Source organism: Oncorhynchus mykiss, chromosome 12 (genome assembly GCF_013265735.2).
Source record: "Oncorhynchus mykiss isolate Arlee chromosome 12, USDA_OmykA_1.1, whole genome shotgun sequence".
NCBI lineage: Eukaryota > Metazoa > Chordata > Actinopteri > Salmoniformes > Salmonidae > Oncorhynchus > Oncorhynchus mykiss.
In genome coordinates, this window is record NC_048576.1 from 21,486,629 (window position 1) to 21,503,509 (window position 16,881).

At 41.1% G+C, this 16,881-nt stretch overlaps 1 protein-coding gene across 2 annotated transcripts; it reads right to left on the reverse strand.

Annotated features, from left to right (window-relative positions):
* Positions 1 to 8,633: 8,633 nt before the first annotated feature.
* LOC110537177 (serine/threonine-protein kinase TAO3) lies at positions 8,634 to 15,367 on the reverse strand. 2 transcript variants are annotated; one of them, XM_036937183.1, is made up of 8 exons: positions 14,601 to 15,367; positions 13,311 to 13,547; positions 12,982 to 13,110; positions 12,484 to 12,687; positions 11,994 to 12,233; positions 11,585 to 11,797; positions 11,020 to 11,202; positions 8,634 to 10,927 (listed from the first exon to the last, which is right to left on the reverse strand). In XM_036937183.1, exons 2-8 carry the CDS (start codon positions 13,494 to 13,496, stop codon positions 10,766 to 10,768), a joined length of 1,317 nt encoding a protein of 438 aa, XP_036793078.1. In that variant the 5' UTR covers positions 13,497 to 13,547; positions 14,601 to 15,367; the 3' UTR covers positions 8,634 to 10,765. The 2 variants fall into 2 exon arrangements, with proteins under 2 accessions (XP_036793078.1, XP_036793079.1); XM_036937184.1 differs by having other exon boundaries at positions 13,311 to 13,612.
* Positions 15,368 to 16,881: the final 1,514 nt, after the last annotated feature.

Consider the following 16,881-nt stretch of genomic DNA (forward strand, 5'->3'; position numbering starts at 1 on the left):
TCATGATCACTCCCCTGAAAAACCTTTTAAAAGACTGAAACCACGCATTTGTCATTGGAGGAAATGACGTGCTCGGCTCTTTCTTTGTGAAGCAACCCAATTTCCCCAGAATTTCTTTTTTCAGACATGAATTATTTTCTCTGTCTGATGTCAAATCTAAATGAATACCAGATCTATCTACAACAAATATGCATTGCAGGTGTATTCAGTTGTGTATATTGAGCACATACATTTACAAACAGCATAACTGTCAATGGATTATACTATTTGAGGTACTGTAAATGCTGAGTTAACAAATATTAATTTAATAACCTATGCATATGTGAGGTTGTTTGTCATTTGTTTTATATCAGTCACAAAAGGTCAACCCACTGACACAATTCATTGTAGATAGTACTGTCGCCACCTAGAGTAAGTGGTTGTGAGGTTTTACAGTAAATCGATGCATGCAGTGTTGCAATCTGAGTTTGAGTTTGGGTATCATACATTGTTGATTACCTTGTAGTTACACACAGGAGGTGCATGGAGTATCGAAAATACTGTAAAGCTGTGCTCTTGTCAATAGAGGAAACAAAACAGAGTGAGCGCACAGTGGTTGCTTACGTCAGTTAAGACCATTTTCAGGTTCATGTGAAACCCTTGCATGTGGCCTTACGGGAAGCTGTCAACGCACAGGAAGAGTTTCTCAACAGGAGACTTTCACCAGTGCGTAAAAGACAGAGTAAAGAATGGGTCAGAGTCACCAAATTAGGCCATGAGACAACATTACCACATCGTGATTGTTAGAGCAGCCCGGGGTTGGTTATCACAGTGCTTATTTCTCAAAATCTAGGAGGGGTATTTGGTATTAATTAGGATCCCAATTAGCTGCTGCAAAAGCATCATATACTCTTCCTGGGGTCCACATGAAACAATACATAGTACAGAACATTATTAGTGGAGGACTGAAATACATACATTTAAAATGTCACACAACAACCTATATATCAGTACAAAAAACAGTGCATTCGGAGAGTATTCAGACCCCTTGACTTTACAGCCTTATTCTAAATGGATTAAATTGTTTTTTTCCCCTCATCAATCTACACACAATACCCCAAAACGACAAGGCAAAAACAGGTGTTTAGAATTATTTGCAAATTTATAAAAAATAGAAATACCTTAAGTATTCAGACCCTTTGCTATGAGACTCAAAATTGAGCTCATATGCATCCTGTTTCCATTGATCATCCTTGAGATGTTTCTACAACTTGGTTGGAGTCCACCTGTGGTAAATTCAATTGATTGGACATGATTTGGAAAGGCACACACCTGTCTGTAATAAGATCCCACATTTGACAGTGCATGTCAGAGCAAAAACCAAACCATGAGGTCGAAGGAATTGTCCATTGAGCTCCGAGACAGGATTGTGTCGAGGCACAGATCTGGGGAAAGGTATCAAAACATTTCTGCAGCATTGAAGGTCCCCAAGAGCACATGGGCCTCCATCCATTCTTAAATGGGAGAAGTTTGGAACCACCAAGATTCTTCCTAGATCTGTCTGCCCGGCCAAACTGAGAACAATCTGGGGAGAAGTGCCATGGTCAGGGAGGTAACCAAGAACCCAATGGTGACTCCTCCAGAGTTCCTCTATGGAGATGGGAGAAGCTTCCAGAAAGACAACCGTCTCTGTAGCACTCCACCAATCAGGCCTTTAAGGATGACTGGCCAGACGGAAGCCACTCCTCAGTAAAACGCACATGACAGCCAGCTTGGAGTTTGTCAAAAGGCACCTAAAAGAACTCTCAGACCATGAGAAACCAGATTATCTGGTCTGATCAACCAAGACTGAACTATTTTGGCCTGGATACCAAGCGTCAAGCCTGGATACCAAGCGTCAAGTCTGGAGCAAACCTGGCACCATCCCTACGATGAAGCTTGGTGATGGCAGCATCATGCAGTGGGGATGTTTTTCAGCAGCAGGGACTGAGAGACTAGTCAGGATCGAGGGAAAGATGAATGGAGCAAAGTACAGAGAGATCCTTGATGAAAACCTTCTCCAGGGCACTCAGGACCTCAGACCGGGGTGAAGGTTCACCTTCCCAACAGGACAATGACCCTAAGCACACAGCCAAAACAACGCAGGAGTGGCTTCGGGACAAATCTCTGAATGTCCTTGAGTGGCCCAGCCAGAGGCCGGACTTGAACCTGATCGGACATCTCTGGGGAGACCAGAAAATAGCTGTGCAGTGACACTCCCCATCCAACCTGACAGAGCTTGAGAGGATCTGCAGTCAAATGGGAGAAACTCCTCAAATACCGGTGTGCCAAGCTTGAAGCGTCATACCCAAGAAGACTCGATGCAGTAATCGCTGCCAAAGGTGTTTAAACAAAGTACTGAGTAAAGGGTCTGAATACTGATTAGAAATACTATTTTCCTTTTTGCGTTATAATTATGGGGTAGATTGAGGGAATCATTTAAAAAAAAATCCATTTTAGAATAAGGCTGTAACATAGCAAAACGTGGAAAAAGTCAAGTGGTTTGAATACTTTCCAAATGCACTGTAGGTATATTATGGGACTATCCATAAACAATTACTATTATTGAAAGAGTAAAGGGAGTGCTTTATTGAAAACCTATTTGTGAGTTCCTAGGTCAATCCATGTGTTTAACTAGCATCATAATTAGCATTGGGGGTGTGGTTGAGGGATAGTTGTCACATTGATGTTGGGATTGCATGTCACAATCTGACAACCATCCCCATTGTAACAAAGTACCAAGTAAGCTAAATGACGTTGAAAAGACTCCTAGTATATTTATTTTTGTGTACATTGAAAAGACATCTATGTTTCAAATGCTTGGACAGCACAGTACAGTCCAGTAGTTGAATTCAACAGAGTACAGTTGAGTTTAATTCAGTAGAGTACAGAAGGATACAATACAGTACATTATACTGAACTCTACTCTACTGTACTGTATCCTACTTTGCTGTACTGTACAGAACTATACTTTAATTTGAGTGTCTTTACTGTGTTGTACTGAATACACTACTTTTATTTTCTTTACTGTAATCAACAGTATTATATTATGATTGGTTCCGGTCTGGACCTGCTTGTCAAAACTGTGTTTCCACGTAATTTCAACAACAAAAAATACAGTGTGGTGGTGTTGAATCAACGTGGAAAAAGTCGTCAACTTCAGAAAATGTAGTATTTTTTTCACTCAACTTTTAACCTAAATGCAAAAACACAGTGATCTTTTTCGTAGATTTCATATTGAATTCACATTAGTTGACAACTCAACCAAATCTAAATCAAAACTAGATGTTGAACTGTTCTCTGTTCCCAATGGGCAGTGACTTAACAGGAACCAGGATTGAGATGGGGGCCCTTTTTATCCTCATAGAGTATCTTATTTCAACATGGAGTTATGAGCCATAAATATTAATAAATAAATAGTTTTGTAAGCTATACTGGTGCTGAAAAATACACAAAGTGGCAACTAACCCCTGTCTCTTCTACCTGTAGTGTCGGTCTCTGTCCCCAGCACCAAACCAAGCCACACCTCGAAGGCTGTTGAAACCTATAAAAGTTTATTTTGTCAGGAAACTCCTTATAGGTAATCACATTTCAGAGAGGCCCTTTTTTCATCAGATGAGGATTGTCCAATTACTTATCAGATTGTTCTTTATAGCCAATAAAAAAAGCATGCTTCTCCATTTTCAACCACAATCCCCAAATATTTGAATGAACCAACCATGACCCAAACAATTATGAATTTTCAGTGATGACATTTGTGAAATGAATCACCAAAGTGGGACATGTACTGAAAACAGTCATTTATTTTTGAGAGACATTTTGCTCACTCATAACATAATGTAAGAATGATGCATGTTGCTTCATTTCCGCTTGACTCAGACTTTGAAATCTGTGGGGTGACATAATCACCTAGCAATGCCGTCAGGGGTACGCCAAATAAAATGTGGCTCACATTTTCAAACAGAGGGGGGGAGGGTTCTCTCCTGAGTAGCCTTGTTTCACTGGCAAAAATTAAACCTAGTGTTCAGCGAAATAACAACACAATGTCAAATACAGGTAGCCTAGTCAAATAATTAACATCCAATCACGTTAACCGTTACTCTCTCGCGGGAATTCCACTAACGGTCCATATGTAGCCAAACGTAGCTGCTGCTCATTCCGTTTGCTCGAAAATTGATGAATGGTTAAAAAAAAGTAAGGCCAAAGAGACACATACCAGCTCTACTACCAGTAGGTGCAGGTGTAGTACTCCTACTACCAACAGTACTACACCTGCACCTGTCGACGACACAAGTTGTTCTGCTTCCACGAGCACATCTAATGCTATCATGAGTAATTCTACATTTGTTGTTAGCCCAGCTAGCATGGACACTGACAGTTGTGAATCTAATGCAGCCGAAGAGCTACTTACTGCCCCCTTACCCGGGAAAGCACCGAACAACAGACAGAGTTGGACCATCGAAAGGTTCTTATATGATGAGAACTACATTGATTTGGGGTTCACTTACACTACCGTTCAAAAGTTTGGGGTCACTTATGAAGGTCCTTGTTTCTGAAAGAAAAACATTTTTTTTGTCCATTTTAAAATAACATAAAATTGATCAGAAACTAGCTGTAGCTGGAAACGGCAGATTTTTTATGGAATATCTACATAGGCGTACAGAGGCCCATTTATCAGCAACCAGTACTCCTGTGTTCCAATGGCACGTTGCTAATCCAAGTTTATCACAGACAGAGATGCAAAGAAAAAGCCATATGTCAGACTGGCCAATAAAAAGAAAAGATTAAGATGGGCAAAAGAACACAGACACTGGACAGAGGAACTCCCGGAGTCGCCTCTTCACTGTTGACGTTGAGACTGGTGTTTTGCGGGTACTATTTAAGGAAGCTGCCAGTTGAGGACTTGTGAGGCGTCTGTTTCTCAAACTAGACACTCTAATGTACTTGTCCTCTTGCTCAGTTGTGCACCGGGGCCTCCCACTCCTCTTTCTATTCTGGTTAGTGCCAGTTTGCGCTGTTCTGTGAAGGGAGTAGTACACAGCGTTGTATGAGATTTTTTGTTTCTTGCAATTTCTCACATCGAATAGCCTTCATTTCTCAGAACAAGAATAGACTGACGAGTTTCAGAAGATAGTTCTTTGTTTTGAGCCTGTAAAAAAACACAAATGCTGATGCTCCAGATCCTCAACTAGTTTAAAGAAGGGCATTTTTATTGCTTCTTTAATCAGGACAACAGTTTTCAGCTGTGCTAACATAATTGCAAAAGGGTTTTCTAATAATCAATTATCCTTTTTGAAATGATTAACTTGGATTAGCTATTACAACGTGGCATCGGAACACAGGAGTGATGGTTGTTAATAATGGGCCTATGTACGCCTATGTAGATATTCCAGCTACAATAGTCATTTACAACATTAACATTGTCTACACTGTGTTGCTGATCAATTTGATGTTATTTTAATGGACCAAAAAAATAGCTTTTCTTTCAAAAACAAGGACATTTCTAAGTGGCCCCAAACTTTTGAAAGGTAGTGTATATTTGGAGTAGTGCCTTTCCTCAGCCACGGTGTGTTTTATGTGCAAAAGTACTATCTCACAAGTCGATGAAACCTTCACTCATGCGCAGACATATAGAAGCAAAACATACCAATTTGAAAAATAAGCCACAGGATTTTTTTTTGCAATAATGAAGATTGCTTTTGAGTAGTAAGACATGTATAAAAGCAACAATAATACCATTAATGAGAAGGGGCTAGAAGCGTCTTATATGGTGAGTTACCGAGTGGCAAGGACAGGCAAGCCCCATACTATTGTGGAGGACTTAATTCTTCCTGCTGCCGTGGATATTGCTGGGACAATTCTGGAGGAACTATAGACAATGCCCTCATCAAACCACACTGCTTCACGATACATCAGTGACATGGCAGGAGATGTTTTGAAACAATTACTGCTTCGCTTAAAAGCCAGGGAATTCTATGCGTTACAGCTGGATGAGTCAACAGACGTGGCGGGCCTGGCACAGTTCCTGGTATACGTCTGTTACGTTTATGGGGGGTCAATTAAGCAAACCACTTAAAACCAGGACAATAGGAGAGAATATTTTGGACAGCTTTGTGACATCAAATGGACTTTGGTGGTCAAGATGTGTCGGTATCTGTACTGATGGCACAAAAGCCATGACAGTGAGACATAGTGGAGTGGTAATGCACGTGCAAGCAGTTGCTCCCGACGCCACTTGGGTACACTGTACATCCACAAGAGACTCTTGCTGCCAAGGGAATGTCTGACAGCTTGAAAGACATTTTGGACAATACAAGTGAAAATGGTTAACTGTGTTATTAAAGCAAGGCCCCTGAACACTCATGTATTTTCTGCACTATGCAACTATACGGACAACGACCATGTAATGCTTTTACAACATACAGAATCACGCTGGTTTTCACAGGGCAAAGTATTGACATGTTTTTTCGAATTGAGAGACGAGCTTAAAGTTCTTACTGACCATCATTTTCACTTGTCTGGCAGCTTGCATGATGACAAGTTTCTCACACGACTGGCCTATCTGGGTGATATTTTTTCTCGCTCAATGATCTGAATCTAGGATTACAGGGATTCTCTACAACTATATTCAATGTGCGGGACAAAATTGTGGCTATGATTAAGAAGTTGGAGCTCTTCTCTCTCTGCATTAACAAGGACAACACACAGGTCTTTCCATCATTGTATGATTTTGTGTGCAAATTAACTCAAGCTTACGGACAAGGTCAAATGTGATATAGCGAAGCACCTGAATGAGTTGTTTGCACAATTACGCAGGTACTTTCCTGAAACGGATGACACAAACAACTGGATTTGTTATCCCTTTCATGCCCTGCCTCCAGTCCACTTACCCATATCTGAACAAGAGAGCCTCATCGAAATTGCAACAAGCGGTTCTGTGAAAATTGTAATTTAATCAGAAGCCACTGCCAGATTTCTGGATTGGGCTGTGCTCAGAGTATCCTGCCTTGGTAAATCGCGCTGTTAAGACACTGATGCCCTTTGCAACCACGTACCTAAGTGAGAGTGGATTCTCGGCTCTCACTAGCATGAAAACTAAATACAGGCACAGACTGTGTGGAAAATTGTTGTGAAATTGTTAAAAAATTTGATTTGAAATGATTTAAGACTGAGACTCTCCAATACAACCCAACATTGCAGAGTTACGTGCATCCTTTCAAGCACACCCTTCTCATTAACCTGTGATGAGTTATTCACAATTTTTGATGAACAAATAAGGTTTTATATGTAAGATGATTCAATAAAGAGCAAAATGATTGATTATTATTATTATTTGTGCCCGGGTCCTATAAGAGCTCTTTGTCACTTCCCACGAGCCAGGTTGTGACAAAAACTCACACTCATTGTTATGTTTAAATGTATCATATAGTATGTGTGGCAGGCTTACAATTATGGCAAAAAAAACATAATTTGAGAGTGCGCTGACCTTGACGCTAGAGGGGGTATGCAGCTGGAGGTTGAATGTTTGAAGGGGTACAGGACTATAAAAAGTTTGGGAACCACTGACCTACACCATTGCTTTATGCTATATGAATAACATGACATCTCAATCCTGGTTCCTGTTAAGTCACTGCCCGCTGGGCACAGACGTCAGTTCAACATCTAGTTTTGATATATATTTGGTTGAGTTGTCAACTAATATGAATTCAATGTGAAACCTTCACTGTCATTGTGTTTAGGTTTGGTGAAAATAATACTACATTTTCTTACAATTGACAACTTTTTTCAAATCCAATCAGTTTTCCCCATTGATTCAACATCATCACATTGAATTTGTTTGTTGGAATGACATGGAAACAATGTTGATTGAACCAGTTTTTGCCCAGTGTGTGTGTTACGTGAGAATGCATTTACTTATGTACACTCATTCCCTTTAATGATTATCATTCACATGTCCCCATTTCAACTCAGCAATGTTTTTGGAGGTGAGCATTTTATTCTGATCTACATCAGCAGGGACTCTAGTTCTATCAGATGACTGACTGCTTGAGAAAAGTGAGGGGGAACTCATACGACCACATCCCTGTCAGCACAACTCAGGTAAGTGTAAAGTGCCTCCGCCACAACTCCTCTACCCTTCATCCCAGGGTACTTTCCATTTGGCCAACTTTTAAAAGGCTGCTGCTGATACCACAGCCAGTCAACACTTCGAGGAACTTACAGTTGAATTCTTGCCAGTGAATACAGACTTGAAGACAGTGAGAATGTCCCTCCCCTACAGCCAGATCAAAAGAGATGCACAGTCTGCATGGTAAATGGTAGACCACAGGGCATCGAGGAAACACAGGAAGCACTGCCGTGTAACTTCCTTCACCAACATAACACACAGCACTGTGGGAACTATGGAGTGTCCCTTCTAGTGAACCTGACATGCTATTATTATTTGTTGTATTTCTTGTGACTCCTTACAGTATGCGGTTGTTCTGGTCAATAACACTTTGTCATGTCCTGGTGTATACTGTATATAACGCATATGGTAACAATACAGGAAAGAATCAAATAATTGCACATTCATGCACTGAAATTGGATGCAGGATGTTGATGCAGTCATCATGTTTCAAGAGAATCTCTTTTATTTTGTCTGTGCCACACAGGAAATGCTGCATGGCTTAGTTTAGGAAAGTCCCCTTTATTCTAGCTAAATACATATTTCTTTATAACTGAAGTCCACATAAACACTTTGGTTCATAACAAGTTTAAACCATTTTCAACCAACCCAGAGAAAATAGCATATGGATCATATGGAACCATTTGTCAACAAAAGTTACAATCTGAAAAACCTTCCAAACTCAAAATATTTTGCTTTCAAAGGAGTAATTTACAGCAAATCATTCCAAAAATGAGGCCTACTAAATAACTTTGACACTTGAATTCTTGCAAGGAGCCATAAGTCTGGGTGGTATCAACAATGCCATACTGGGTTGTTCACATTGGAAATATTAGTTGTTTATTCATGTATTTCGAATTCCATAGTTAGTTCTCTTGCATTTGTGTCAGATATTATACCATTCTCAATCTCACTTGCCCAGCCCACCACTATGAAGAGCATGATTTCCATCACTTATCAATGTATAGGGAACAGGAGAGTTTGGAGGCAACTGTCAAAATACCAGGGTTGCATTCAAGAAATCTTTTGAAACTGTTCACCCTGGACACTTTGAAATAGTTTGTAACATCCATAGACAGACATTCAATCTGGTCTTCTGTCTGTGTCACAGGATCACAAAGGCTGATGGTGATAGTAGAAATCAAGTCACTGTAATGGACACATTGTGCAACCTTATGTGAAATAACAACCGTGAACACTGCAAAACATTGTACATCTGGTAGCTAAACAGCTATGACTTGAATGCAACCCAGAACAAAGCAACCACCTGCCAGACATCTTTAAAAAATATGTATTTACAGTAATTCTGTGATAACATTAAACTGTTTTTATACAATCTGATAAGTCTGCAGTGATTCGTTTTCAGTATGTTGATCTACTGTATTACCATGTCAGTTTTATTTGTGACAAAAAAAAAACATTCCAAATTATAATGTGAAGTTCCTTCATCAAGTAATCGACCAAATCTTCTGTATCTCCTAGTTAGGTTCTCAAATAGAAATATTTATATCAAAAGTTATACAGCACAATTCTCACCATTTCCTTTACAAGACCTTTGATTAGTGAACATTAAATGATTCACAAATTGGAATGGAACAAACAATGGTGTTGGCCGTGCTAAACAAACATGAACGAACGACAAATCAAAACCGCTTCATAGGCACAACTTAAATAAAGGCATTTGTGAAATTGTCATATCTAATATGGCGCTTATGTTCAGTATCAATAGGCATTAAAACATAAATGCTATGACCACTTATTTACAAACGGCTAAAATCTCTTGACAGATTCATGCTTTACTTCACAACCTGAATGTGTCTTTAAAGTGCATGCAACAATAAGCAGTTTTACTGAGTTGAATCATTGTGATAAAATACACACCTTGATCAAACTGATGCCAATCAATCCTAAATACTGAACAATGGAACATAAATATCGTAATTGTTTAAAAAAGTGAAGGACTATATTCTTTAGCTCAATATGGAATTAAGTAAAAGCTCTCCATAAAACTGTGTACATACATCTGACACCGTCCCCATACCCTCGTTTTAGCTCACAGTATTCACATCCAGTATTATTCACATTCTCTGAGAAGAAAGATGAAGCCGCTAAACATCACGGTGTAGTCCGCAGCTCACATTCCACAATGCCCCTCCATGTGACATACGCATTAAGCATTATATGAACATGGTTAATACTTAAACATATCAAAGTGCTCATTTTTACTAAAATTTCCTGAATTTTATACCAAAAGGAGCTGTGATGGCATGGAGGAAAGAGTTCTTATTTTTGATAAGAATTAGTTTCTTGGTTTGTCTTGGTTTAATCTTGTGTTTTGAATTAATCTTGTTTTATTTTCCCCCTTTTTTAAATTGCACAAAAGTAGTTCCCCTGGCACATGACAGCACTATGCTGTAATGTGGTATCTAAAAGACTAGAGAGAGAAAAAGAGAGAGAGAGAGAGTTATCCAGCGTTGTCACTGTGGAGGTTGACGATGGTCAAGTCGACAGTGAAACCGTGCAAGCACGTGTCTACACCATACACCAGAAGCGAAGAGTCCTCCACACACACATCCATTTTCATCTGTCGTCCTCCTTGGGGAAGTCCAGTGATCCTAAGCTCCCAAACCCCAGCTTAGCGCTCTCTGCATCGAAAGCGTCCATCTCCCTCTCTTGCCGTTCAAACAGGTGCTTGATCCTTTCAGTGCGTTCCTTCTGAAGTGAGGCCAGCTCCTCTTCAATCTGAATCCACAATTGTTGAATATTAAACAATAAAATAAGTGAAGTGGTCAGTTTAAAGAGTCTGTGTTACTTATAAAATAATCAAAACATACCTTTTGTTCCAGGTGGGCCCTGCGCAAGGAGACTTCCTGCTCCAGCTTCTGCAGCTCCCGCTCGTGTTGGGCTTCTGTCTGGGCCTTGGTCTTGTTCTGGTAGGCATCCAGGAGCTCCATCTCCTGCTGCAGCTGCTGCTTCAATGCCTGGCACTCTCCTTGCTGCTCCTCCTCCAGACGCATCTGGAGGACCACAGAGACGAGAGCGAGAGGGGTTAAAAATACATGTAAATAAAGTAGCCTTGCACGAGCTGGAACAACTCAGAGGAGCAAAAGCTTATCTCCTGTTTCTGAAGCGTGAGGCAGCTTGATGTGCAAATACACCACTGGGCAGGACACTAGTATATCGCAGGGCCTTAACCCAATCCATCTCCTTAATGCTGAGTGACAAGCAGACTCATCAGGTCCAATTTATTTGGTCCTTCGGTATGACTCGGCCGGGGATCGACCTTCCCATCTCAAGTCGGACACTCTAACCACAAGGCCACCGAGTTGGCAAAAAATATAATGCATGTCCCAGCAGAGATTATGTGACTGTTTGGAGGTTCAGGGTAAGTCCCCTTACCGCTTGTGAGGCCATCATCTCGTTGATGCTCTGCTCGTACTGCTCGGCCAGCACGGCGAGCTTGCGTGTCTGCTCCTCCTTCAGTGACTTTAGGATGGCTTTGTGCTCACTCTTAGGAGAGACCTCAAGCTGATGGTTCCTCAGGGATTTGTACTGCTTGTTCTGCACCTTACACGTGTCCTGGAACTGTTTCTTGATCTGCATCTCCAACATCTCCAGAAGGACAAATGGAAAGAAAAATTGTAAGAAATATACAGTAAGAAACAATCATTTTGCCAGTTTTGGGTGCCGGCTGAGCTTCAGTCTGACCAGGGGTACAACTTTAACTAAAGGGTCTTTGCCTAGATGTACAGGTGTACTAGATGTACCAAATTTACAGTGCAACAGCTGCAGTATAGATTCTATGCACCTTGAGGTTCCGGGGCTGCTGCCTCTGCTCTAGGGCGTGCTTCCTGTGCAGCTCTCTCTGCCGCCGGCCGTTGTACTCCTCCTGGTTCTCCAACTCGGTCTGGTGCTGCAGGCGGATCAGCTCAACACGGAGCCTCTGCAGTGTCTGCAGCTGCCTGCGCTCCAGCTCCTGAGTGGACTCGTCCTGTCGGATCATCAGGGCCTGCTCCATCTCCTTCTGGGTCTTCTTCTTATTCAGCTCCTGGGACGGGACATATTCTTCATCTTTCCATTGCATTTTAAATATACAGTTCTTCAGATTTGTACAGTGCAATTTAGGCCATTTAACAAAAGAGGTTGAGATGATTATTTTACCAGGAACTATGAGGCAAAGTTGAAGAAAGCAATCATACAACAGACTGATAAAGAAGGGATATAAAAGCACACATCTATCAGCATCATGGACCCTGCATGTTCCTGTTAGCTAACTAAATCTCAGAGAGCAACTGTACCTCTCTCATTTGCTCGTGTTCAAATTCGTGCCTCCTGACCAGTGTCCTGCGTTTCATGGCCCGGCAACTTCTGTCATAGACCAGCCTCTGCTGGTCAAGGAGATGGGCCTCATCATCAGCCTGTGAGCGCTGCACCGTCTCCTTGTGCCTGGACAGACGCTCCTGCTTCTCCTCCTTGGGTGTACTGGGGTCCTCATTCATCTCCTGCAACACCCAGACAAGAACCAGGGCTTAGTGGGTCATGGGGCGGCAGGGTAGCCTAGTGGTTCAAATCCCCGAGCTGACAAGGTACAAATCTGTCGTTCTGCCCCTGAACAGGCAGTTAACCCACTGTTCCTAGGCCGTCATTGAAAATATGAATTTGTTCTTAACTGACTTGCCTAGTTATATAAAGGTAAAATTAAAAATTTAATGGAGAAAATGAATGGAATGCATGGAAAATGCAAACAATTTCACACAAACAAAGAGGAAACATTTGTTAATGATTCATACATTTACCTCTTTCATCTTCTCTTTACAGAGCCTGTACTCTCTCTTCTGGTTGTCTAAGAAGGTGGTCAGCTCCTTCTTTTGCTGGGCAATGATCTGTTGCTGGATCCTCTTCTCCTCTGCTGTAGCTGCCTTTAACTGTACGGGAACATATTAAATGTTCCAGAATTAAAGGTTTATCACCTCCCTTCCATGTTCTGTTTAAAATTCTGACATTATGCTGAAATGGCAAAATTCTAAGGATGCTATCTAATCAAGGAGTTTGAACATATTCAGTTTACACCTCATTCATACCAATCAGGACCTACTGTCCTACCAGGCGACAGTACATCATTCACCTCTTTGTCTGTGTGAACGGCGTGACGTTTGGCCAGTCTCTCCAGTTCTATGTAAGTGTTGTTGGCGTGGGTCTCCACTTCTTTCTGCAACCGGAGCCTAAGCTCATCCATCTCCGCCTTCAGCCTGTTCTCCAGGGCAATCAGCTGCTTCTGGTGCTGCCGCCGCATGCGCTTATAACCAGACATCTGCTCCCGCAGCTCAGAGTCCTGCTCATGCTCCTGGATCTACCTGGTGACCTGGACACAGGGGTCAGGGGTCGGAGGCCACAGAGAGAACGGTCAGGGGTGAAAAGCAAGAGGGCCTGTGAAGGAAGACGACTGTAAAATTAAAATGTACTGTATCGTTCAACATGGACGAGTATCCTAGTCATACTCAGTAATAGACCTTAAAATACAGTAGAACAATGTTCTTTGTGAATCTGAAACATAACTTAGCATATTTTAGTCTTTGCAAGAATACCTTAAATGGAATAGAGAGTCCTCACAAGGACTATATACAGTACACCTAAAGCTAACTAGTATTTATTTGGTTCTATGTATTGGTTCTCTGAATTTCACCCTTGATGTAGTATAACTAAATTAATTCCAGAATATACCAAATATAATCTGCGTTCTAGTCCAACACATGTAAACTTCAATCAATTATAACTAAAGATGGCCTCTATGACCACCTATCACAAATCCTGTCATAAATTTGACAATCGCACACCATTGTTAATTGGTGGACATTCCTGGGGATTATTAGCTACAGTATCTGTGGATAGCATTTTCCAGGGCAGGAAATAATGCACACTGTTCCTCTTCACTGATTGATCATTGCTGCTTGGCTCAGATTTCATGCTAGTAACATAGCACATGCATCATCAATTATGGTTGCTACATACATGAACATAAAGAGGGTGCCTTGAACGTCAATGTGGTGTTCCTCATGCTAATATATCTGTCACGTACATACTGTATATGTAGCCACAAATGGAGCGGTATGAGCCTGGTTTGCCGGCCTACTATTGAATGGTAAAGGTACAGCTTGTAAATAAATAACTAAAACACTTGAAATCATGACGAACCGATAGCGAAAGAGATTTGATAGAAATCCAAACGATTACACACATATAAAAGCACAGGCATAGGGGGAAAACGGAGGATTGAAAAAATGGCACTTATTAACGGGATCCGGTTGCCATGACTACAGATGTGCAGCTGAAAGGACGGAGAGCGAGAAACCCCCCCCCCCCCCCCCCCCCCCCCCTTGTTTCTTATGCAAACAACGGGGAGAGGGAGCCTGCCTACCAAAGATGCTGATGATTTGATGGTGGCAAAGCATTCACAGATCTTGCAGTCGAGAGCCCGGCTCTTGTGAGAAGAAGTAGGCCGCAGCTCTGGCCTGGCGTCCCTGTGCACAGCCTCATCCCTCACGCAAGCATGGTCCTGCAGGGGGGGAGGAAAAGGAGGAGAGAGAGGGGGTGGGCGCTTCCCAGGCCCTCTGTGCTCGCTGTTGCTGCTGCTATCGCTGCCGTGTCTCCCAGCATCCAGCACACATCCTGCTTTAAATGCATCCTTCCCCTGCGTGGTCCCTCGCTACTGCCTGCAGCTCCTCGCTAGAAATGAACAGGGCATCGCAGAGTGATAGCGGGCCCCGCCAGGAAGGCAGCAGCTGAAGGCAGTCCTTGTCTCTGGCGTCTCCACTTCCTGAGGAGGAGGAACCAAATGGATCCGGTGGAAAAGGGTGAAATATACAACGCCTATAACATACAATCAGGGCAAAAAGAAGAGGAGGGGAATTATAAAGAGAGATTGTTGCATTCCTCCCGAACTCAAAATCAAATAAAAAGATTATGGGCAGTATTCCTTTTCTTCTATTCCCATGATGACATGAAATGTTAGGTGATCTGTGAAACAATGTAAATCAAACAGAGATCCATCCAAGGCATATTTCCCCTCTGACGATACTAATCAGCTAGATATTTATTATATATTCCAATTCATTTTCAGTCAAAATACATTGTGCTCTTTCTTAGATGGTTGTTTCTAGTGCCTTCTATTGATCTCTCCAGCTCTTTCACGAGCCATCTTTCACACTCCCACTTTTTTTTTTAAAGAGACACTGCAATGTTTCACATACTTGATGGAAGCTGTACAACGATTCTTTAAATTCATTATATGGTGTGGCTTCCTTAATTTAATAGAATGTTGTTGATTCTTGGTACAGATTTGTAAACATTTCTGAATAAACAACAAGGTCATTATAAAAGTCATACAATAGTAGTATTGTAAAAACTACTTCAAACGAATACTAGTTCAAAGGACTGTCTATAGGTAACCTGCTGTACAGAACTTGATTACCCTTTACAATAACTTGAATAAATCAAATCAAATTTTATTTGTCACATACACATGGTTAGCAGATGTTAATGCAAGTGTAGCGAAATGCTTGTGCTTCTAGTTCCGACAATGCAGTAATAACCAACGAGTAATCTAGCTAACAATTCCAAAACTACTACCTTATACACACAAGTGTAAAGGGGATAAAGAATATGTACATAAAGATATATGAATGAGTGATGGTACAGAGCAGCATAGGCAAGATGCAGTAGATGGTATCGAGTACAGTATATACATATGAGATGAGTATGTAAACAAAGTGGCATAGTTTAAAGTGGCTAGTGATACATGCATTACATAAAGATGCAGTAGATGATATAGAGTACAGTATATACGTATACATATGAGATAAATAATGTAGGGTATGTAAACATTATATTAAGTAGCATTGTTTAAAGTGGCTAGTGATATATTATATAGCCATTATAAATGTTTATAAATGTTTATATGTGTTTTGTAAATTACTATGCATGCCATAATTGCTTCTGAATTGTAATTATGTTTATACATGCTTAAAATGTTTACAAATAATGGCATTGTAATTCATTAATAGGTACGCTGTTTGTAAATATGTATATTATTTGTTAAAGCTGCAATATGTAACCTTTTGGGCAACCTGACCAAATTCACATAGAAATTAGAGTTATACAGTGCATTCGGAAAGTATTCAGATTCCTTGACTTTTTCCACATTGTGTTACGTTAGCCTTATTCTCATCATTCTACACACAATACCCTATAATGACAAACTAAAAACAGGTTTTTTGAAATTGTAGCAAATGTATTAAATGTAAAAAAGCAAATACCACATTTACAGAAGTATTCAGACCCTTTAGTCAGTACCTTGTTGAAGCATCCTTGGCAGCGATTACAGCCTCAAGTCTTCTTGGGTATGAGAGGGAGATTCTCCCATTCTACTCTGCAGATCCTCTCAACCTCTGTCAGGTTGGATGGGGAGCGTCCCTGCACAGTTATTTTCAGGTCTCTCCAGAGATGTTAGATTGGGTTCAAGTCCAGGCTCTGTCTGGGCAACTCAATGACATTCAGAGACTTGTCACGAAGCCACTCCTGTGTTGTCTTGGCTATGTGCTTAGAGTTGTTGTCTGTTGGAAGGTGAACCTTCGCCCCCAGTCTGAGATCCTGAGCGCTCTAGAGCAGGTTTTCATCAAGGAAATCTCTGTGCTTTGCTC

Coding starts and splice junctions, on each gene's coding strand:
- LOC110537177 (XM_036937183.1), bottom strand. CDS start 13,496: ATGTCTGGTTATAAGCGCATGCGGCGGCAGCACCAGAAGCAGCTGATT. Junction 13,111..13,310: donor CCGTTCACACAGACAAAGAG/GTGAATGATGTA, acceptor GTTCCCGTACAG/TTAAAGGCAGCTACAGCAGA. Junction 11,798..11,993: donor AGCAGCCCCGGAACCTCAAG/GTGCATAGAATC, acceptor GTCCTTCTGGAG/ATGTTGGAGATGCAGATCAA.